This window comes from Pocillopora verrucosa, chromosome 6, assembly GCF_036669915.1.
Source record: "Pocillopora verrucosa isolate sample1 chromosome 6, ASM3666991v2, whole genome shotgun sequence".
NCBI lineage: Eukaryota > Metazoa > Cnidaria > Anthozoa > Scleractinia > Pocilloporidae > Pocillopora > Pocillopora verrucosa.
Window position 1 is genome coordinate 2,521,477 of NC_089317.1, and position 24,700 is coordinate 2,546,176.

Here is a 24,700-nt window from a genome sequence, read left to right on the forward strand (position 1 = left end):
CTTAGTGATAAGCTACAAAAGGAACTTACACCATTGATGTTTGGTTACCTAGCAAATTTACATATTGCCAAGTGACGTTTCAGTTGGAGAGGTGATAATTTTGAATTCATGAATTTGACCAACGTTTGTATAACTGGGTGCAATTTTAGACCATCATTTTTCCGATAAGAGAGAGGGAATTGCGGTCGTTCCGCCCGAAAGACAATCCGTCTGAAGTCGATCCGCCCGAGAATGGAAGTCGATCTGCCCGACGAACAAACAGTGCATCAAATTACAAAGATTAAGCTATTATTCCATTTTTTAATTTCTTTTAGTTATGTTTGTAAATATTTGTTGGCCGCATTATCAAAACAACTGCTCATTCAACCGCTGGAATATTTAACTTCTTTGGAACTTCTGCGATCAAAAGCGAAATCATTTTGTTATGTAATAGACACATCGAGGCCAAATATCTGAGGCCAAAAGTCAGTTGTGATGTTAGTTGAATAAAATGTCTGGTTTTGTAAGATATTTCACTGAAAATGCTACCACCACGGAAACGAAATGATTCTACGGGCTTAAGAATGGGATACCAAATTTGTTTAAGTTATGCTTTTTACGGCGGTCATGCCACCAGTGAACGGAACGTAGACAAGACGAATTTTACCGCCGAGTCAGTATACAACTCGGAAAAAAAAATATTAAACCATTCATATTGTATTTCGTTACAAAAACTCATAAAACACTAGTTTTATTTAAGATGTCATTTTAAAGAACTCTACACAACTCATAGATAAGACGACGTATACATCGGGCGCAATGACTTCGAAGTTCGGGCGGATAGGTCTCGGGCGACCGGATACTCGAAGGTCTTGGAGAATTCTCGAGAAATTTTGCAATCCTCTGACAGCGTGTCGGGGTTTCATTACTGTCTGTATGTCTCTCGACCTAGTTTAAGTTTTCATTTATTCATTTAGGCTTTGTAAACACGATAAAAATCATCCTTATGCTTAATTACAAAATGTCTTTATCACCATGGTAACTTGATAAATGTTTTGACTGAAATTACACTGAACAGTCCAATTCCATCTGTCTGAGTCGAACAACTCAACTGCAACTGCAACAACATGACCTTTGAGCTATATTGCACAATTTTTGTCTCTATTTTCTTCTTTCAGTTTAAAGAAGCAATATTTACCGATTACAAAAGCTCTCTTGATGTTTCTGACGGAATTTTAAGCTTCGCTAATCTTTTCTCGTTTCCTAATCATCTACTGAACGCTACACCATTTGAATCTCTCTTCTTGGATGGGGAACAAGACTGCCTTCAAGCTTGTACAGAGAACCCTCGATGTCGATCGTTGAATTTCAAAGAAGGTCCTCGGTTAAATGGAAAATTTCTCTGTGAACTCTTGGACACTGACAAATTTAAGTCGTTGAAGCTATTTGTTCCAAGTTTGGATTTTCATCACTTCAGTGCGACAGTGAGTATTTTTAAAAATTGAACTGTAACCAGGATATGACATAGTGAGAAAGGTAAAAAAAAAACGTTCTCTCGTTAAAAAGGTTTTAAAATATGAGCTTTCGGCTATTATACTATAGCCTTTAACGAATGTAGAAAATATAAGCGCGTGAATGGAAATATATACAGGGGAAGGTGTGAGTATTTTGATAAAAAAAAATTTTGATAAAAAAGTTATTTTATAAATATTTTTATGCGTGTATGTGCGTTGTGCTATCTTGAAAGACAGCAGGTAGTTTTGTCAGAAAGGAGCTCAAATTTTGGAAAAATTCTTTAATTCATCTCCTACTATTTAGTTATTTTCAGTTTTTCTTCAAACTCGAATAAATCTACTTTTTAAAATGAAGTGCGCCCTGAATTAAAATTTAAGAAAATTTGCGTAATTTACGTATATGCACTGAAGTTGTCTTTATAAACCAGCCCAGTTCGCACAAGTTTGTGCAAGACATCGATAATAAACTTCGACTTAATATATTTATGGGTGTGGCATTTTTCAATTAAGTTTTTCTGACAATATCACAACATATGACAATATCTTTTTACCAATGCCTTACATATAATACTTTTAATTAATTAGTTATGTTATTTTGAGAAAGCTGCCTTTCCTCTATTTGACATTATGACAAAACATGAACAAATCGAGGAATGCTGAGTGCAAATCTAAATACATCGAAATAAATAGAAATTTTTGATGGTGAAAAAGGGAAAATTTGGCCTTCTCCTTTCTTGCAATTATTTGTCAAAAAAATACAGGTGTATTCAGAAAAGCAAGTCACTGCTCTATACTAGTTGCAAAGAATCGATATCTCGACGGTAAATCGATCTGTCGTCGAACAGGATAATCCACCTTAGTGACTTCCATCGGCTATGAGAAATCATAACAATGTTACGACATTTCAGAGTTGATATGTCCTTCCCGAACTCGTTTCGCCTTCATCTTGCCTAGCTTTGTGAGGATACCCTTACTAAGTCAGATTGTTGGTTCTTACCAGGCCCCTTGCGAGCTCGATCCGTGCGAGAACGGAGGAACCTGTCACCCAGTCGAGATGGCGTACGACTTCAAATGCGCCTGCCCTCCAGGTCTCTTTGGGAAGCAATGTGAGAAGTGTAAGTATGGTTGCATTTTTCAGATAAAGCAAATGCTGCTGAGAAGATGGCTCGAGGAAAGTGGAATAAAACTAAGATATTTACTCCTTCCTTACATAGCTGCTTGTTAGTTGCTGGTGACCATTTATACTCCCAGATGGAGCGGGGCACCGTTGGAATAAAGCGCCATATCTGTTAACACATAGGTTCGAATTCAGATCTTAAGATTAGGAGTCCTGTTAAGAATAAGCTACAAATTTATTCGTTCTCTAACGGGACGAAACAGAATGATAAAAAAGAGACATTATTAATTCACAGGTATTAAACGAAACCCCGTCCCCGTCCCTCGGGGGTCCCTTAAGGGCATGTATATCAGTAAACTTCTTTCTCGTCAACTTTTTATTTTAGTGACCGAGAGCTGCGCTGAGCTGCTAGACGCTGGCTTCACAAACAATGGTGTCTACAAAATTCTTTTTAACAATTCCCAAGTGTTCGACGTGTACTGCGATCAGTCCAGCCGGGGAGGAGGTAATATTAAAAAAAACTTTACCTTATTATGCACGAAATTCCTTAGAAAAACTGCTTTGAAGACCTATGCGCTTAAAAAAGAGAAGTGTTCTTTCCCATCGACATCTTTTGGCGCAATTTTCGGTGAAGTGTCGAAGGTCATCTTGGATATCTTTTATTTTGCTTTACTTTGCTGCGTGATTGGTCCTCAAAGCTTGCACCACTTTGTCAACCAATCAGATTTTAAATTTAAACCAATCACGCTTTGATCACTTCTGCTCTCCTACGCCCTAGATGTTTTGCTTGTTTTGACTTAGAGCTCTGATCCAAGACACGAAAAACTTCCCTTTCCTGGTTTCACGCATGCTCGCATAGCTTATAACCTCATATTTTCCCGCGGGCGCAGTAACGGTCGTGCGCTTAGCGCTGATAATGTTGGCCTGCTTGCACGCTTTCCAGGTGGTGCATATGAGACTCAAGCGCCGGGCGCATGGCGGAAAAAAGCTTGGGTGTACTAAGCTCTAGTTTTCGCGGAAAACAATCTATTTTGTATACAGGTTGGACAATGGTTTTCAAGATTGTATCTGGCGTCTCGGTTAACGGTAGTAGCATCTCACAACTGTGGTTTTCATCGGAGACGATCAATGAAAATAGATCAGAGGCACTGAACATCGATTCTTCATTCAAAGAACATTACAAGAACCGCTTTGTGCCAAATTGGCACCTTGCAAAACCCAAAGAGGTAAGTCTGTCTTATTCGCCCATGACAAGTTTTTATTGTCATATATAGTTGACTTATGAGTAACTCAGACATAACTTCTCCTTCAAATATGGATACAATAACAAGCACCCAAGTGATGAGAAAATAAAAAAAGTATCAGTTAACAGCCGGAATTATTAGTCGATCCAACACCAAATTCTCCAAACTCACACCATAGGAAATGTATGGCAGACAGTAAGGAGAATTACTAATGAGATCTCGGTAGTGAAAAGATTATTTGAGACTTCTTATGACGCGTATTCAGAATTCATTTAATGCGTACTAAAGCAATGGTCCATGTCGAAAATTGTCTGGGACTGATAAACCATACCTCATTTATATTCCATTTTCTGATTGGTTTAAAAAGATCGCATCATCTATGTCGCCAATCATATTTAAAACTGAAACCATTTTAGATATCTGGACCAGCCCCCTTTTCTCTTCGCATGCTCATTTTTTCCACCGTCATTATTGACCGAGAACCTCTCAGAGGGTCCTCTTAGGGACGCTCTTATAAACTGTAGGGGGGGGGAGGGGGAAAGGAGAGAGAGAGAGAGAGAGAGAGAGAGAGAGAGAGAGAGAGAGAGAGAGAGAGGAATTTAATTGTCACGATAAAATCAACGTAATTCCCCGTAAGGCTCTGTAGTATTTTGTTGATTCCCCTGTCTAATGTCTCTCCATTGGCGACGACTGACTCAGTCCCCCCCCCCCCTCCCCTAATAAAAAATGACTAGTCCCTTACGGATGTAATTTGTTTTTTGTAGGTGCAGATAGCTTTGTACAAACGGAATGGCTCAGATCCCGAGACCCTTTCTATCGTATTCAACTCGACTAATTCTGACGACAAAAACTGGTTTTCTAAAAGTCGGATCGTTCACTCCCCCTGGACAGATTTGGAAAGCGAGCGCCAAAACTACTTCTCGATCAAGGGCTGTTGCAATCGAAGGAATTTCTACATTTCCAAAATTCACAACCATTGCTCGAATGATGAAGGATGGCTGGCCATTATCTCTAGTTATTGTCCATGGGAAAAACGTTTTCCTCTCTCCACTGTTTTGTACAGTAACAGGACGACTTACACAAATTGGAATCATCACGGTAAGATTCGCGAACAAGCTATTGCATTCTTTAGTCCAGTGTTGCAAAATCACTGCTGCAAGCTAATCAAAAACCTCGCGGTGTGATTGGTCCAGAAAACTCGCGCCACTATCTCAACCAATCAGATTCAAATCAAAAACCAACCGTAACTTAATGACTCGCGTTCTCCCGCGCTCCAAGCAGTTTATTTTTCACTCTACGTGCTGATTGGCTTCCGCTGAAACTTCCCCTTCGATGCAATTGGTTGCTGTGATTACTTTGCATTTGTGTTTAGGACATTCAATCGAAAAGAGCTCCAAAACACCGCTTTCGCATTTTAGATGCGAGCGTATTCGCATTTCATTGAGGAAGGAATAGTGTTTCTCTGCCTTTGCAAATAGATGTATCGATCACTTGGAAGGTTAAAACTTTTAATTATGGTTTTTACTTTCGAGGATTTAGCTTGTGTCCTTATTTAAATTTTATCGCAACTTAGCGTTGGAGGAAAAGTCGTTTCTACTTCTAGGACGTTAGGGGACTGGGTATGGCTTTGTTCTCCCACTGCTCTGGCCTGGGTTCCATTTCCCAGCCTGATGTCAGCTTGCTCTGGAGTTTTTTCTTGGGGTCTTTCGGTCTTTCTCCCTCCGCAAAAAACCAACATTCTAAATTGAAGTTTGACGTGGAAAAAGTGGACAGGAATAGCCACCTTTTATATTATCGAACACAAAATTACAAAACTAATTGTACTATTTATACCACTAAGAATGATAGTCATTATTTTTAAATCGCACAGAAAATGTTGGAGTCGCAGATTTGTTTGTGGTGTATATTCGTTAATAATTTACCAGATAAGGTAAGTTGATTATTATAATTATTTGAAACAATGAATTTTTATCTGAATATGGTTTTGAATATGGTTGACGCATGTCTAGAGAGGTAAAGGACAAAGAGGAAAGGGACTCGAAGGACACACCCAACTTAAGAAGAATAGGGGGTCTGGATATGTGCAACCCCCTTTCATGAGTTGCCCTTTCTTCTCTTCCACCTCCCACCCCCCCCCCCTCCCCTCATCTAACCGAACAATTAATTTGAGCTACGCTCTATTGAACTTAGATAAACCAAATTAAAACGCAATATGAACATGTAACATTTAACAAATAGAGAAGCTTTAACTATGCTCTGTTCTGTTGTAAAACATGAAGGAAGCAGCTAAAGCAAAAAAGAAGAGCACTTCTTGAGTCCACTGCCACCAAGATACAGAGAGCTCCATTATGATCTCTGCCAGGCTTCGGTTCATATGTGATGCAGGTCATACATAATATATACAATGAGCTATCACGATAGATAGGGACAAAACGATTTTTTTTCAAAACTCATTACAATATTTTTTTCTCCTAGATATCGCCGACTGAGGTAGAAACATCAAAGCCTGTTGAATATTTAAGTTAAGTTATATATTTAGTAAGAATTTGCTAGATAAAATAGAAATGTGTTATATTCAGTTGTGCTTCAAAGACTTTAGAGTATAAATGACTGCAAATACATGAAAATCATATATATGTGAACTGCGGTTGAAGAAACGAATATAAAAACAATCCTCGCAGATACGAATACTACTGAACTAGTAGTGAAAATAAGAACTGAAAATAATTCAGAACCCAGAGGTCACGAGAGGTCATGGGTTAGAGGTCATGGGTTAGAGGTCATGGGAGAGATCATGGGTTCAAATCCCGTACGGGCCTGGATTTTTTTCAGGCCTGATCTTCACTACTAGTATAGTAGTATTCATAGCTGCGAGGATCGCTTTCATATTCGTTAATTTAGAGAATTTTTTTTTTAATGGATGCTTAAAGTAAAGAAGAATTACCGTAGGTTTTTTTGATAGCACGTAACTCTATGACTGGTACAAAACAAAAAATCGATAAGGCTATGGTCGACGCCATAAGGAAATCAGTAGAACTCAAAATTTCACATTTCCTCACGAAGCTTCGCTTCTTGGCCAAATCATGATTCGTTTTATGGAAAATCTGTCAGCCGCGGACTTTTAGTTGTCAGCTGATATACCAGCCCCCTGAATAGAATATTTAGTATTATATAAGTATAATTTAAAGAAATGTAAAAGTTAGGCCACCGAAGTTTACAGTGATTTCAACTTTGCTTAACCTATCTGCCTAGGTTAATTTGTAATCAGATGTATGATAAACCCTCTCTATATAAGGACATCATGAGTGTTGAAGTCTTGTGATAACAGCAGTTGTAATATTTTCAACACTGCACTTCTTGTAGCGTAAGGAAAACTAAAAACTGATTAAAAAAACGATTTTCCGTGTAAAGTGTGGTTTATGTGACTTTTGTACAGCAAAACAGTTACTACAGATATTTTGCCATTTAGGGTTGTTTTATTAGTTAGCCCAAACTGTTTCTTTGATATACCTATTTACTATTCTTTCTTTGATATACCTATATACTATTCAGCCCTTCGTCAGAGCGAAGGCCTGAAATTATACGCGTGATTTCAGAAAGTTTCTTCCATTTTCCTGCAATCTGATCAGTTACCTTAAACAAGGCTTGAAATCCAGGTGGTTGTTGTTTTTAAGCAAGTCTTTCTCATCGGTTGGGAAAAACATGCGACTGATTTAGAGCAAAAAATTGTGCGCTTCGTGAATTAACTGCACCAGTGAGAGCCGCTAAGATTGCAAGGATCACCAGGGATTTCAAAATGGATGTTTTCGACAGGTAAATTGACAGTTACCAGCTCCCTTCATTTCCCCTTACCTGTGCGTGAGAAGGAAGTATAGGTCGTCAGTTTAGTGCACAATGTGGTTGATTCCGTATATTTTCCCTCCCAGTCACAATTTGTGGAAGTTGTGGCGAGCCATCCTACATCTTCAGAACAACCTCCATGGTTCCTGATGATATAGACGTCTCTTTTAGTACAGCAGCCTTTGACAGAGATGAGATGATGTGGTTCATGAGTCATTATTGAGATCTGTCCAGGGAGAGTCAGTGACGCGAGTTTCTGGGAACCTGTTGACGTTGTCAGAGCTTGTAGAGTTAAAGACAATGGTAGGATCTTCTGTGCCTCCTGTGAATAGCAATATTCCTATTCACTTCATGCTACGGAAACTGGGATAAGCTCCATCACAGTGTAGTCACATTCTATTGGGGAGTAGTAAGGATACTTCAACTTGCATTACACTACAGCTGAACTGGAGTGGAAGCTGCACCAGTTGTTCTTGTTTGCAGACTCGACCTTTCAATGACAACGATACTTGATTTCCTCTCGCCTCTGTCCTAATACTATTATCGTTTTAAAAGACATGAAAGCCTAAAAAACCGTGTAGATTACCTGATCTCTGCAACGAAAGTTTCATTCATAACTAAGACGCCACTCAACAACCCCAAAATAATTATCGCCAAAAAATTACAGTCCGATGTTGTGGATCAGCGTGTCACGGGTAATTTAAAACATACAAGCACAATGGATTGAGTTCTCACTGCATCTAAGTTGAGATATCTTGAACTTGATTTGTACTCGGCGATTTTTAGCCGATTCAAACGCATTTAAAAGCTATCTGGAAGACATTAGAGTGATATCCACATTGTATAAGACGACGATAGACTTTTAAAGAAGGTCGAAAACATGTGTAGGAGCACGGTTTGAATATAAATTCAGAGCTGCTTTGTCCAGAGGACGAAAGGACATATTCATACATAAAGACCTCCTAACTAAGTCGTTTGCAGGATTCCGCCCTTTTTGTACTCCATATCTAATCCAGCAAACATCTTTACTAACCTCCTTACTCAGGTAACCAATTTATCGTTCATAAAAGGTCGTAAAATACAGCATAAATGGATAAACCTCCATGTTTTAAGTCACAAGTTTTCCCTTCGGAGCTCGATTCTATTTTGGCGGGCATTGATCACATGATCGAAATCAAGTAGACCGCTGACAACAATAGAACTCGCGGGAAAATGAGATAAGTTAGGGTGGGGGTAGGGTGAGAAGGGAAAACTGTAAACTGATGAATATCAGTGTTCCATCAAAAATTCTTCAGTCTGATTGGCTCTCTTATCCTTAATAGTGGATGAAGAGAATAATCTGACTTTGTGTCTAACTTAGAGCCTGTTTCGTTGTTATTACTTGGACGGCTGATACATTCATATCAAGACAGTTTAATAACCCGCTCTACGATCTCTCCAACTTTATATCAAATATTACGCGATAGAATTCTCAAGCACATAATCTAAGTGATAGGTTACAAAAGGAACTTACACCGTTGATGTTTGGTAATTTAGCAAATTTACATTTTGGCATATGGCGTTTCAGTTGAAGAACAACAAGAACATAACAACTACAAACGACCTCCTGTTCACGTGAAGTTTTGAAATGCGTACGGAAAAAATAATGGTGCTAGTTTGATATTTTGGTATTCAGAGGATGTCTCAGTTAAAACTAATGCTAAGACACACTCGCACGTAGGTGAAACAGGTGATAATAAACAACTAATATACTTAATTGTAAAACTGTCAAACTGCCTTTAATGAATTTAATAACAAGAATTCCACCTCATGACAATAGTTACAAATAAGCCTCACACCTTACTTAGAAAAACAGCTTATTAGGTCAAATGTTTTGGTCCATTGATTTTTATTCAGATGATAAATATCAGCAATTAGTGATGTAAATTAGCTGACATACTTTTCATCACGAATTGCACTCGAAATCATGTGATTACCTGTACAAACATGAGCAAAAGTAGTCAAAATCATTAATAACTACAACGAATGTAAAACTTGCGGATGCTGTGCGACCCACGCGAATTGCGTGAGAATCATCACCACTCGTTCACCTACTCTCAGTTAATGGGAGCTTCTTATATCATTAACAACTGACTCAAAATTGGCTAAAAACTGCTATCTGTATTCAGAAAAGAAAGTCACTGCCTTGGTTGCAAAGAATCGATACCGCTATAACCCGCTATATGCTAATAAGTATTAACATAACACTCAAGTATTTTTATGAAATATTTAAGATATTATGCGCGCTTTCATTGGTCGATAAGTGTGTTTGGATGAGAATGTGTTTACACAATGTGGTGTTTAAGTCGTGTGTCTTACTGAGAAATATTTTAGAAAGTCACGAAAGCATTTTCCTGCCTTCACAAAGCCTTCTGTAAACTCTCGAAGGTCTTGGAGAATTCTCGAAAAATTTTGCAATCCTCTAACAGCGTGTCGGGGTTTCATTACTGTCTGTATGGCTCTCGACCTCGTTTAAGTTTTCATTTAGGTTTGTAAACACGGTAAAAATTATCCTTATGCTTAATTATAAACAATCTTTATTTCCATGGTAACTTAATAAATGTTCTTGGCTGAGATTACACTGAACAGTCCAATTTCATCTGTCTGAATCGAACAACTCGACTGCAACTACAAAAACATGACCTTTAAGCTGTATTGCACAATTTTTGTTTCTATTTTCTTATTTCAGTTTAAAGAAGCAATATTTACCGATTACAAAAGCTCTGTCGATGTTTCTAACGGAATTTTAAGCTTCGCCAATCTTTTCTCGTTTCCTAATTATCTACTGAACGCTACACCATTTGAATCTCTCTTCGTTTATGGAGAACAAGACTGCCTTCAAGCTTGTACAGAGAACCCTCGATGTCGGTCGTTGAATTTCAAAGGTTCTAAAGTACATGGAAAATTTCTCTGTAACCTCTTAGATACTGACAAATTTAAGTCGTTGAAGCTATTTGGTGCAACTTTGGATTTTCATCACTTCAGCGTGACGGTGAGTATTTTGATAAAAAAATCCTTTTGTAAATACTTTTGTGTGTGCATGTCCGTTGTGCTATCTATAAAGACAGCAGGTAGTTTTGTTAGAAAGGATCTCTATCTATTTTTTTGGAAAAATTGTTTAATTCATCTGCTACTATATAATTATTTTTAGTTTTTCTTCAAACTTGAATAAACCTACTTTTTAAAATGAAGTGCACCCTGAATTAAAATTTTAGGAAACCGAAAAAAAAAATTGCGCAATTTACGTATATGCTCTGAGGTTCTTCCTATAAACCAGCCCAGTTCGCATTTGTGCAAGACATAGATAACAAACTTCGAGTTAATATCTTTATGGATGCGAGATTTTTCGGTTAAGTTTTTTTTAACAACATCATTTCTCTAACGTTAGACCAACGCCATATGTGTAACACGTTTCGTTCGGATTTGATTAATTATTTATGTTATTTTGAGAAAGCTGTCTTTCTTCCATTTGACATTATGATAAAACGTGAGCAGATTGAACAATGCTGACTGCAAATCTAGTTATAAATGCATCAAAATAAATTGACATTTGTGATGGCGAAAAAGGGAATATTTTCTTTTAGCTGCTGAATTTTGCAATTACTCAACGGCCCCGTTTTTAGCAGGTTTCATTATTTTTCATTACAGCGATATTTGCACAATCTGTTGACTCATGAATCGCATTTTCTTCCTAAACTGCAAATAATGTATAATTTATAATTTGCCTCATGTCTTGTATTTGGCCTTCTCCTTTTTTCCAATTATTTGTCGAAAAAAATAAATAGCTGTATTCAGAAAAGAAAGTCACTGCCTTTGTCGCAAAGAATCGATATCTCGCCGGTAGATCGATGTATTGTCGAACAGGAAAATCGACCTCAGTGACTGCTATCGGCCATGAGTAATCAGCACGATGTTATGACATTTCAGGGTTCCCGAACCTGTTTCGCCTTCCGCTTGCCTAGCTTTGTGAGGATACCACAACAACTCTGAGCCCTTGGGAACCCAGACTTCTGTCACCCTCACCTAAGTCAGATTTTTGTTTCTCCCCAGGCCCCGTGCGAGCTCAATCCGTGCGAGAATGGAGGGACCTGTCACCCAGTCGAGATGGTATACGACTTCAAATGCGCCTGCCCACCAGGTTACTTTGGGAAGCAATGTGAGAAGTGTAAGTATGCCTGCATATTTCAGATGAAGCAAATGTCGCGGAGAAGATGACTCGAATAAAGCGGAATGAAAATAAGATATTTACTCCATCCTTACATCGCTGTTTCAAAGTTGCTGGTGAGCATTTATTCTCCTAGACGGGGAGAGGGGGCCATTGGAGAAAAGTGTTATATCTGTTACCACATGGGTTCGAATCCAGATCTTAAGACTAGGAGTCCTCTTCAAAAAGGAGCTACAACTTTATTCTGTTTTCTGACGGGACGAAAGAGAATGATAAAAAAAGAGGTATTACTATTCCACGGATATTAAGAGGAACTTCGTGCCTAGTAAGGGAATTTATCTTAGCAAACTTGTGTCTTGTCAACTTTTTATTTTAGCGGCCAAGAGCTGCGCGGAGCTGCTGGACGCTGGCTTCACAAACAATGGTGTCTACAAAATTCTTTTTAACAATTCCCAAGTGTTCGACGTGTACTGCGATCAGTCCAGCCGCGGAGGAGGTAATATTAAAAAAAACTTTACCTTATTATGCACGACCGCACTTGAAGACCTATGCGCTTAAAGAAGAGAAGTGTTCTTTTCCATCGGCATCTTTTGGCGCAATTTTAAGTAGATTATCGAAAGTCGTCATGGATATCTTTTATTTTGCTTTACTTTTCTGCGTGATTGGTCCTCAGATCTTACGCCACTTTTTCAACCAATCAGATTCAAAATTAAACCAATCACGCTTTGATCACTTTTGTTCTCCTACGCCCTAGATTGCTTGTTTTCATGATGCGCTTTCGTTATCCCTTTGGGCTATTTCTCCCCACCCCTCTTCGTCCTTTGATTGGCCGCCAAAACTTTGATTTCGGTTTTTTTTTTTCGACACTCAATCGAAAAAGTTCTCTCAGATGTCCAGATATGTAAGAAGTGGAGAAAGAGAGAGAGATTGCATAGGCAACCCATCAAGCTAATTTTTAAGCATGAAAGATGACACCCAAGACATGAAAAGGCTCCCTTTCTAGTGCATTTCAGACTCTAGCGCCGGGCGCATGGCGGAAAACTGCTTCGGTGTACTAAGCTCTAGTATTCGCGGAAAACAATTTATTTTGTATACAGGTTGGACGATGGTTTTCAAGGTTGTATCTGGCGTCTCGGCTAACGGTAGAAGTAGCTCACAACTGTGGTCTTCATCGGAGACGATCAATGAAGATAGATCAAAGGCATTGAACATCGATTCTTCCTTCAGAGCACATTACAAGAACCGCTTTGTGCCAAATTGGCACCTTGCAAAACCCAAAGAGGTAAGTCTGTCTTAGTCGCCCATGACAAGTTCTTATTGACTTATGAGTGACTCAGACATAACTTCTCCTTCAAATATGGATACAATACCACGCACCCAAGTGATGAGAAAATTAAAAAAGTATCAGTTAACGAGTGGGATTATTAGTCGATCCAACACCAAATTCTCCAAACTCACATCATGTATGGCAGACAGTAAGGAGAATTACTAATGAGATCTCGATATTGAAAGGGTTATCAAACACTTCTTATGACGTGTATTCAGAATCCATTTAATGCGCTTTAATGCGTAGTAAAGCAATGGTCCAGTGCCGAAAATGAGCTGGACCTGAGAAACTTTACCTCATTTATATTCCATTTTCTGATTGGTTTAAAAAGATCGCATCATCTATGTTGCCAATCAGATTTAAAACTGAAACCATTTTAGAAATCTGTACCAGTCCCCCTTTTCTTCTCATGGTCACTTTTTCCATCGCCATTATTGACCGAGAACCTCTCAGAGGGTCCTCTTGGGGGGGGGGGGGAAGGGGGAAGAGTGAGAGAGAGAGAGAGGAATTTGGTTGTCACGATAAAATTAACCTAATCCCTTATAAGGCTCTGTAGAATTTTGATGATTCCCATGTCTAAAGTCTCTCCTTTACTCTCCATTTACTAGTCTCTTACCGATGTCATTTGTTTTTTGTAGGTGCTGATAGCTTTGTACAGACGGAATGGCTCAGATCTCGAGACCCTTTCTATCGTATTCAACTCGACTAATTCTGACGACAAAAACTGGTTTTCTAAAAGTCGGGTCGTTCACTCCCCTTGGACAGATTTGAAAAACGAGACCCCGAACGTCTTCTCGATCGAGGGCTGTTGCAATGGAAGGGATTTCTACATTTCCAAAAGTCATGGCGGCTGCCTGAATGATGGAGGATGGCTGGCCATTATCTCTAGTGACTGTGAATGGGAAAAACGTTTTCCTGCTTTTACTGCTTTGTACAGTAACAGGATGAATTACACAAATTGGAATCATTACGGTAAGATTCGCGAACAAGCCATTGTATTCTTTAGTCGAGTGTTGCAAAATCACTGCTGCAAGCTAATCAAAAACCTCGCAGTGAGATTGGTCCGGAAAACTCGCGCCACTATCTCAACCAATCAGATTCAAATCAAAAACCAACCGTAACTTGATGACTCGCGTTTTCCCGCGCTCCAAGCAGTTTTTTTTACTCCACGTTCTGATTGGCTTCCGCTAAAACTTCCCCTTCGATGCAATTGGTTGCTGTGATTACTTTGCATTTGTGTTTAGGACATTCGATCAAAAAGACCTCCAAAACACCGCTTTCGCATTTTAGATGCGAGCGTATTCGCATTCTACTGAGGAAAGAGTAGTGTTCTTCGGCCTTTGCAAATAGATGTATCAGTCACGTGGGAGGTTAAAACTTTTAATTAGAGTTTTTACTTTCGAGGATTTAGCTTATGTCCTTATTTCAATTTTATCGCTACTTAGCGTTGGAGGAAAGTCAGTTCTACTCCCAGGACGTTAGGGGACTGGGGATGGCTTTGTCCTCTCACCGCTCTGGCCTGGGTACGATTCCCTGGCCTGGTGTCAACTTACTCCAGAGTTTTTTCTCGGGGTCCTTCGGTCTTTCTCCCTCCGCAAAAAACCAACATTCTTAATTAAGAATTTGACCTGAAAAAAGTGAACAGGAATAACTACCTTTTTATATTATCGAACACAAAATTACAAAACTAATAGTACTATTTATATCACTAAAAATGATTATTTTTTCAATATTTTTTAATCGCACAGGAAATGTTGGAGTCGCAGATTTGTTTGTGGTGTATATTCGTTAATAATTTGCCGGATAAGGTAAGTTGATTATTATAATTATTTGAAACAATTTTTTTTTTATCTCCACCCAGCTTAGGGTGGAGCTTAGGAAGAAGAGGGGGTCTGGATATGTGCAATCCCCTTTAATGAGTTGCCCCCTCTTCCCTCCCACCCCCCGCCCTCCACCTAACCGAACAATTAATTTGAGCTACTCTTTTATTGAACGTAGATAAACCAAATCAAAACGTGATATGAACATATAACATTTAATAAATAGAGAAGCCTTAACTATGCTCTGTTCTGTTGTAAAGCATGAAGGAAGCAGCTAAAGCACAAAAGAAGTGCACATCTTAAGTCCACTGCCACCAAGATGCAGAGAGCTCCATTATGATCTCGGCCAGGCCTCGGTTCATATGTAACACAGGTCATGCATGATATATACAATGAGCTATCACGATACATAGGGACAAAACGATTTTTATTCAAAACTCATTACAACATTTTTCTCTCCTAGACATCGCCGACTGAGGTAGAAACATTAAAGCCTGTTAAATATCTAAGTTAAGTTATATATTAAGTAAGAATTTGCAAGGTTAATAAGAAATGTGTTATATTCAGTTGTACTTCAAAGACTGTAGAGTATAGATGACTGCAAATACATGAAAATCATATATATGTGAACTGCGGTTGAAGAGACGATTATGAAAGCAATCCTCGCAGATATGAATACTACTGAACTAGTAGTGAAAATAAGACCTGAGGTCATGGGTCAGAGGTCATGGGTCAGAGGTCATGGGTTCAAATCCCGTAAGGGCCTGAATTTTTTTCAGGCCTTATTTTCACTACTAGCTCAGTAGTATTCATAACCGCGAGGATCGCTTTCATATTCGTTGCTTAAAAGTATTTTCTTTTTATTGGATGCTTAAAGTAAAGAAGGATTACTGTAGTTTTTTTGATAGCATGTAACTCTATGACTGCTACAAAATAAAAAATTGATAAGGCTATAGTCGACGCCACAAGGAAATCAGTAGAACTCCAAAATTTCACATTTCCTCACGAAGCTTCGCTTCTCGGCCAATCTTTGGAGAATCTCTCAGCCGCTGAACTTTTAGTTATCAGCGGACATACCAACCCCTTGAAGAGAATATGTAAAATCATATGGGTATAATTCAAAGAAATGTAAAAGCTAAGTCACCGAAGTTTACAGTGATTTCAACTTTGCTTAACGTATCTGCCTATGTTATTTTGTAATCAGATATATGATAAACCCTATCCATATTAGGACATCATAAGCGTTGAAGTCTTGTGATAACAGCAGTTTGAATATTTTCAACACTGCACTTCTTGTAGCCTAAGGAAGACTAAAAACTGATTAAAAACGATTTTCCGTGTAAAGTGTGGTTTATGTGACTTTCATACAGCAAAAAAGTTACAACAAATTTTTTTCTGCTGTTTAGAGCTAGCCCAAACTGTTTCTTTGATATACCTATTTTGTATTTAGTTGACAAAATTCCAAGGATCATATTTGTAAACAAAAATGTCATAAATAACAGGGTAGGGCTAAGTTTTGCTCTAAGGTGCATGTACCTACCGGTTAATGTTAAAGGTAATCCAAATAGGGATTCCTTGAAAGAAAGAATAAAGTTGAAGTTTCAGTTCTATGTGATCCTAAAAGCTGAAACATATAAACACTTTTCTCCTAAAGAATTTTGTAAATTGACTCATAACGAAGAATATAAAAGCACTTTTCTCCATTTGACATGAGGAAAGTATTACTTATGCATTAGTTGAATTAATAGATTGAGCAGCTTTATGGTACTTTTGAAAATTTTCCCTTGGCTTAAACCTCGACTTCCAATCCAGGCTTTTTACCAACTGTTGATTCGACAGGTAACCAACAGGTTAGCGACAGGTGGTGAAATAGCTTTATTAGACACCATATTAACGTTTTATAAAACTGAACATGCATAGATGTGTATTTTTGCAAAACTTATCATAAATGATTGAAATTCCTCAAAATGCCACTAAAACCTAAAAGGCACGACAACATTCGCTTGTAACAGCAATTTACATTTTTCAAATCCATCTTAATCGTACAAATAATTTACAACTCTGACTCTTGTCTGTATGATCCTCAACTCACTTCTTAATTCATAATTAGAAGAATTTGGTGTTAAATCAAGGTGACAACTTTCGATAATTTTTAGGATCTTCATTACCTTTTTGCTGAATACTATATGGATATTATACCGAGAAGTTACATGTTAATCACTCTGAGAGTATCAGTTAAAAGGTGAAATAAAAAAAACTTAAATTAGATTTAAATTTGTGTCAGAGATTTAATTTGATTGTGATTAATGTGATGGAGTTGATTGGACAACAGGTTCTCAATTAAAAGGTGTCATAACCCAGTGTAGAATATCTAGGTAAAACAATTTTGCTGCTTTGAACAGTGTATAACTTGTTGATTCAGTCAAGAAAGAATACTATTGCATATCAACAACCCCAAAATAATTACCGCCAAAAAATTACATTCCGATGTTGTGGATCAGCATGTCACGGGTACTTTAAAGCATGCAAGCACGATGGATCGAGTTCTCACAGCATCTAACCTAAGATATTTTGAACTTGATTTGTACTCGGCGATTTTTAGCCGATTCAAACGCATTTAAAAGCTATCTGGAAGACATTAGAGTGATATGGACATTGTATAAGACGACGATGGACTTCAAGGAGTTAAAAAAGGTCGAAAACATATGCAGGAGCACACTTTGAAGATAAAGTCAGAGCTGCTTTGTCCAGAAGACGAAATGACATATACATACATACGCCAAAGACCTCTCAACTAAGTCATTTGCAGGATTCCGCTCTTTTTTTACTCCATATTTAATCCAGCAAACATCTTTACTAACCTCCTTACTCAGGTAACCAATTTATCGTTCATAAAAGGTCGTAATATGCAGCATAACCTCTATGTTTTCTGTCACAAGTTTTCCCTTTGGAGCTCGATTCTGTTTTGGCGGGCATTGATCACATGATCGAAATCAAGTAGACCGCTGACAACAATAGAACTCGCGGGAAAATGAGATAAATTAGGGTGGAGGGTGGGGTGGGAAGGGAAAACTGTAAACTAATGAATATCAGGGTTCTATCACAAATTTAATGCTACAATCCGATTGACTGTCTTATCCTTGATAGTGGATGAAATGAATAACTTTGTGTGGTCGAGCCTATTTCGTTGTTATTTTTTTGACGGCTGATATATTTATACTAAGACAGTTGGATAATTCGATCTCGATACCTTTGTATGATAGCGGATTTGGCCTTCGCCCCCATCAACTTTTATCAAATATCACGAGATAGAATTCTCAAGCTCATAATCTAAGTGATAGGCTACAAAAGGCTACAAAAACTTACACCCTTGATATTTGGTTATTTGGCAAATTTACATATTGCCAGGTGGTGTTTCATTAGAGACGTGAGAATTTTGAATTCATAAATTTGATCGACGTATGACTGACCATCATTTTTCTGATAAGGAAGAGGTTGTAAGAGCTCAACATAACAACTACAAACGATCTCCTGTTCACGTGAAGTTTTGAAAGATGCGTACCAAAAAAAATTATGGTGCTAGTTTGATATTTTGGTATTGAGAGGATGTCTCAATTAAAACTGGTGCTATCTTAACAAAAATGCCCACCTGTAGCAATTATGACAAACTCCCACGTAGGTGAAACAGCAGATAAAAAACAATAAATGTACTTAATTGTAAAACTGTAAAATGGTCTTTAAAGAATTTAATAACAAGAATTCCACTTGATGACCATAGTTACAAATATACCTAACACTTAAAACTGGAAAAACAGCTTAATACGTCAAATGTTTAGGTATATTGATTTTCGGAGACTATGGGCAAGTTTAAATTTTATTCAGATGATAAATATCAGTAATTAGTGATGTGAATTAGCTGACATCCTTTTCATCACGTGCAAGGTCTCAGCTCAGCTCAAACTGATGAAATTTTATCAATGTTAAACTAGCAGCTATGATTCAAAGATAAATCTTCTAAGTTGAGTGAGCTTGTGGTCAAGATGATTCTTTAGAAGTGACTTCATTACAGAGGAAAACATGAGCGCACGTAGTCTAAATCATTAAAAACTTCAACGCCGGGATGTAAAATTGCGGATGCATCTGCCCTTAGTTCATGGGAGCCATTTACATTATTATTGACTGACTTAAAATTGGCTAAAAAGCCGTTTTATGCTAAAATAAGTATTGAGTGAAACAGAACACTCAAGTAATTTTATGAAATATTTAAGATATTATGCGCGCTTTCATTGGTCCATAAGTGTGTTTGGATGAGAATGTGTTTAAGCAAGGTAGCGTTTAAGTCGTGTGTCTAACTGAGAATATCTTATGAAAGTGACGGAGACATTTTCCTGCCTTTACAAAGCCTCGTGTAAACTCTCGAGGGTGTTGGAGAATTCTCGAAATATTTTGGAATCCTCTAACAGCGTGTCGGGTTCCATTACTGTCTGTATGTCTCTTGACCTTTTTTTAAAAATTATCCTTATGCTTAATAACAAAATGTCTTTATTACCATGGTAACCTGATTAATATTCTTGGCTGAGATTACATTGAACAGTCCAATTTCATCGAACAACTCAACTGCAACTGCAAAAACATGACCTTTAAGCTGTATTGCACGATTTTTGCTTCTATTTTCTTCTTTCAGTTTAAAGAAGCAATATTTACCGATTACAAAAGCTCTCTCGATGTTTCTAACGGAATTTTAAGCTTCGCCAATCTTTTCTCGTTTCCTAATTATCTACTGAACGCTACACCATTTGAATCTCTCTTCGTTTATGGAGAACAAGACTGCCTTCAAGCTTGTACAGAGAACCCTCGATGTCGATCGTTGAATTTCAAAGGTTCTAAATTACATGGAAAATTTCTCTGTAACCTCTTGGATACTGACAAATTTAAGTCGTTGAAGCTATTTGGTGGAAGTTTGGATTTTCATCACTTCAGCGTGACGGTGAGTATTTTGATAAAAAAAATCCTTTTTTGAATACTTTTGTGTGTGTATTGCGTTGTGCTATCTATAAAGACAGCAGGTAGTTTTATTAGAAAGGATATCTATCTATTTTTTTGGAAAAATTGTTTAAGTCATCTGTTACTATATAATTATTTTTAGTTTTTCTTCAAACTTGAATAAACCTTTTTTTTTAAAATGAAGTGCACCCTGACTTAAAATTTAGGAAACCTTTTTAGAAAAAAATTGCGTAATTTACGTTTATGCTCTCAAGTTCTCCTTATAAACCAGCCTAGTTCGCATTTGCGTAAGACATACATAATATACTTCGACTTAATATTTTTATGGATGTGGCATTTTTTAGTCAAATTTTCTGACAATATCATATCTCCAACGTTAGACCAACGCCTTACGTATGGAAATTTTTCGTTCGGATTTGATTAATTATTTATGTTATTTTGAGAAAGCTGCCTTTCTTCCTTTTGACACTATGACAACTTGAGGAATGCTGAATGCAAATCTAAATGCATCGACATAAATTGAAATTTTTGATGGTGGAAAAGGGAAAATTTTCTTTTACCTGCTGAATTTTTGCATTTATTCAATGCAGGGATTTTAGCAAGTTTCATTAGTTTTCATTGGAGCGATATTTGCACAATGTTTTGTGTCTCCTTTTATCCAATTATTTGTCCAAAAAAAAAAAATACGTGTATTCAGAGAAGCAAGTCACTGCCTTTGTTGCAAAGAATCGATATCTCGACGGTAAATCGATCTCTCGTCGAACAGGAAAATCGACCTTAGTGAATCTTATCGGCTATGAGAAATCTTCCGCTTGCCTAGCTTTGTGAGGATACCACAACAACTCTGAGCCTCTAGGAACCCAGACTTCCCGTCACTCTTACCCTTAGTCAGATTGTCGGTTCTCCTTAGGCCCCCTGCGAGCTCGATCCGTGTGAGAACGGAGGGACCTGTCAACCAGTCGAGATGGCATACGACTTCAATGCGCCTGCCCACCAGGATTCTTTGGGAGGCAATGTGAGAAGTGTAAGTATGCCTGCATTTTTCAGATGAAGCAAATGTTGCTGAGAAGATGGCTCGAGGAAAGTGGAATAAAACTAAGATACTTACTCCTTCCTTACATAACTGCTTCCATGTTGCTGGTGTGCATTAAACTTCCAGATGGAGCGAAGCACCGTTGGAATAGAGCGTTATATCTCTTACCACATAGGTTCGAATCCAGATCTTAAGATTAGGAGTCCTGTTAAGAATGAGCTACATATTTTATTCGTTCTCTAATGGGACGAAAGAGAATGATAAAAAAGAGGCATTATTATTTCACAGCTATATTAAAAGAAACCTCGTGCCCAGACTTCCTCGGGGTCCCTTAAGGGCATGTATCTCAGCAAATTTGTTTCTTGTCAAATTCTTATTTTAGTGACCAAGAGCTGCGCTGAGCTGCTGGACGCTGGCTTCACAAACAATGGTGTCTACAAAATTCTTTTTAACAACTCTCAGGTGTTCGACGTGTACTGCGATCAGTCCAGCCGGGGAGGAGGTAATATTAAAAAAAACTTTACCTTATTATGCACGAAATTCCTTAGAAAAATCGCATTTGAAGACCTATGCACTTAAAGAAGAGAAGTGTTCTTTCCCATCGGCATCTTTTGACGCAATTTTAAGTGGAGCGTCGAAAGTCATCTTGGATATCTTTTATTTTGCTTTACTTTGCTGCGTGATTGGTCCTCAAAGCTTGCGCCACTTTTTAAACCGATTAGATTTAAAATTTAAACCAATCACGCTTTGATAACTTCTGTTCTCCTACGCCTAGATGTTTTTCTTGTTTTGACTTTGTGCTCACACTGTCCCTTTGGGTCATTCTTTGGGTCATTTCCCCGCCCCATTTCCCCCCCCCCCCCCTGGCTGTTATAACTTTGACTTCGGTTTTTACGACACTCAATCGAAAAAGTTATCTAAGATTTCCACACATGTAAAAATTGGAGAAAGGGAGAGAGATTGCATGGGCAAGCCATCAAGCTAGCTTCTAAAGTATGAAAGATGACACCCAAGACACGAAAACCTTCCCTTTTCTGGTCTCACGCATGCTCGCATAGCTCATAGCCTCATACTTTCCCGCGGGCGCAGTAACGATCGTGCGCAAGCGCTAATAATCTTGGCCTGCTTGCACGATCTCCAGATGGCGCATTTGCGAATCAAGCACCGGGCGCATGGCGAAGAAATGCTTGTGTGTACTAAGCTCTAGTATTCGCGGAAGACAATTTATTTTGTATACAGGTTGGACAATGGTTTTCAAGGTTGTATCTGGCGTTTCGGCTAACGGTAAGAGCAGCTCACAGCTATGGTCTTCCCCGGAGACGATCAATGAAAATAGATCAGAGGCGTTGAACATCGATTCTTCATTCAGAGAACATTACAAGAACCGCTTTGTGCCAAATTGGCACCTTGCAAAACCCAAAGAGGTAAGTCTGTCTTAGTCGCCCGTGACAAGTTCTCTTAGTCATAATTTCTCCTTCAAATATCGATACAATACCAAGCACCCAAGAGATGAGAAAATTAAAAAAAGTATCAGTTAGGGGCCGGGACTATTAGTCGATCCAACACCAAATTCTCCAAACTCATAAGAAATATATGGCAGACAGTAAGGAGAATTACCAATGAGATCTCGGTAGTGAAAGGGTTATCAAAGACTTCTTATGACGCGTATTCAGAATTCATTTAATGCTTTAATGCGTAGTAAAGCAATGGTCCATGCCAAATATTATCTGGAACTGAGAAACTTTACCTCATTTATATTCCGTTTTCTGATTGGTTTAAAAAGATCGCATCATCTATGTCGCCAATCAGATTTAAAACTGAAACCATTTTAGACATCTGTATCAGACCCCTTCTTTCTTCGCATGGTCACTTTTTGCCATCGCCATTATTGACCGAGAACCTCTCAGACGGTTCTCCTAGGGACGCTCATTATATACTGTATGGGGAAGGGGGGAAGGGAGAGGAAGAGAGGAATCTGTTTATGTCACAATAAAATTAACCTAAACCCCCATGGGACTCTGTAGTATTTTGATGATTCCTCTAACTCGCTGGCAGTTAAACGTCTAAAGTCTCTCCTCTACACTCCATTGGCGACGACTGATCCCCCTCAGTCCCCCCCTCCCCCCCCGAATAAAACACGACTAGTTCCTCACTTATATAATTTGTTTTTTTTAGGTGCAGATAGCTTTGTACAAACGGAATGGCTCAGAGACCCTCGTATTCGACTCTACTAGTTCTGACAACAAAAACTGGTTTTCCAAAAGTCGGATCGTTCACTCTCCGTGGACAGATTTGGAAAGCGAGCACCAGAATTACTTCTCGATCGAGGGCTGTTGCTATGGAAGGGCTTTCTACATTTCCAGAAATCATGGCAGCTGCCATGATGCAGGATGGCTGGCTATTACTGTGAGTGCCTGTGGATGGGAAAAACGTCTTCCTCCTTTTACTGTTTTGTACAGTAACAGGACGACATACACGAGTTGGAATAAGTTCGGTAAGATTCGCGAACAAGCTATCACGTTCTTTGGTCAAGTGTTGCAAAATCACCGCTGCAAACTAATCAAAAACCTCGCGGTGTGATTGGTCCAGAAAACTCGCGCCACTATCTCAACCAATCAGATTCAAACCAAAAACCAACAGTAATTCGACGGCTCCCGTTTTCCCGCGCTCTAAGCATTTTATTTTTTTACTCTACGTTCTGATTGGCTCCTGCTGAACCTTCCGCTTTTTTGTAATTGATTGTTGTGATTACTTTGCATTTCTGTTAAGGACAATCAATCGAAAAGTGCTTTATAGCACCGCTTTCACATTTTAGATTCGAGCCTATTCGCATTCCATTGAGAAAAGAACAGTATTTCAGTAATTACAAAATTTATAGTTCCATTTATATCACTAAGAATAATATGTCATTATTTTTTATCGCACAGGAAATGTTGGAGTCGCAGATTTGTTTGTGGTGTATATTCGTTAATAATTTATTAGATAAGGTAAGTTGATTATTATAATTATTTGGAACAATAAATGTTTAAACTGTATATGGTCTTGAATATGGTTTGCGCATGTGCAGAGAAGTAAAGGACAGGGGAGGGACTTGAATGGACACACCCAGCCTAGGGCGGAGCTCAATGAGAAGATGGGGTCTAGATGTTTGCAACCCCCTTAATGAGTTTTGAGTTGCACCCATCCCCCCCCTCGTCTAACCGAACAATTAATTTGAGCTAACCTTTATTGAACTTAGATAAACCAAATAAAAACCCAATGTGAACATGTAACATTTAACAAATAGAGAAGCCTTAACTATGCTCTGTTCTGTTGTAAAGGATGAAGGAAGCGGCTTAAGCACAAAAGAAGTGTAGGGAGAGCACTTCTTGAGTCCACTACCACCGAGATGCAGAGAGCTCCGTTATGACCTCGGCCAGGCCTCAGTTCATATGAAACGCGGGTCGTGCAAAACACATTACAACAATTCTCTCTCCTAGATATCGCTGACCGAGGTAGAAACATTAAAGCCTGTTAACTATTCAAGTTAAGTTATATATTTAGTAAGAATTTGCCAGGTAAAATAGAAATGTGTTATACTCAGTTTACTTCAAAGACTGTAGATTATAAATGACTGCA

At 38.3% G+C, this 24,700-nt stretch overlaps 2 protein-coding genes and 1 pseudogene across 2 annotated transcripts; all 3 read left to right on the top strand.

Annotated features, from left to right (window-relative positions):
* Positions 1-490: 490 nt before the first annotated feature.
* On the top strand, positions 491-6,580 carry LOC131770653 (uncharacterized). Its single transcript, XM_059086366.2, has 8 exons — positions 491-502; positions 1,158-1,463; positions 2,494-2,608; positions 2,996-3,115; positions 3,652-3,836; positions 4,619-4,952; positions 5,725-5,784; positions 6,330-6,580. The coding sequence occupies exons 1-7, from the start codon at positions 491-493 to the stop codon at positions 5,766-5,768; spliced, it is 1,116 nt and encodes a 371-aa protein (XP_058942349.2). The 3' UTR covers positions 5,769-5,784; positions 6,330-6,580.
* A 3,759-nt stretch (positions 6,581-10,339) lies between these two features.
* On the top strand, positions 10,340-17,051 carry LOC131770666 (uncharacterized). The gene is made up of 7 exons (XM_059086379.2): positions 10,340-10,725; positions 11,784-11,898; positions 12,275-12,394; positions 12,996-13,180; positions 13,864-14,197; positions 14,974-15,033; positions 15,509-17,051. Exons 1-6 carry the CDS (start codon positions 10,372-10,374, stop codon positions 15,015-15,017), a joined length of 1,152 nt encoding a protein of 383 aa, XP_058942362.2. The 5' UTR covers positions 10,340-10,371; the 3' UTR covers positions 15,018-15,033; positions 15,509-17,051.
* A 2,627-nt stretch (positions 17,052-19,678) lies between these two features.
* On the top strand, positions 19,679-24,589 carry LOC131770656 (uncharacterized; annotated as a pseudogene).
* Positions 24,590-24,700: the final 111 nt, after the last annotated feature.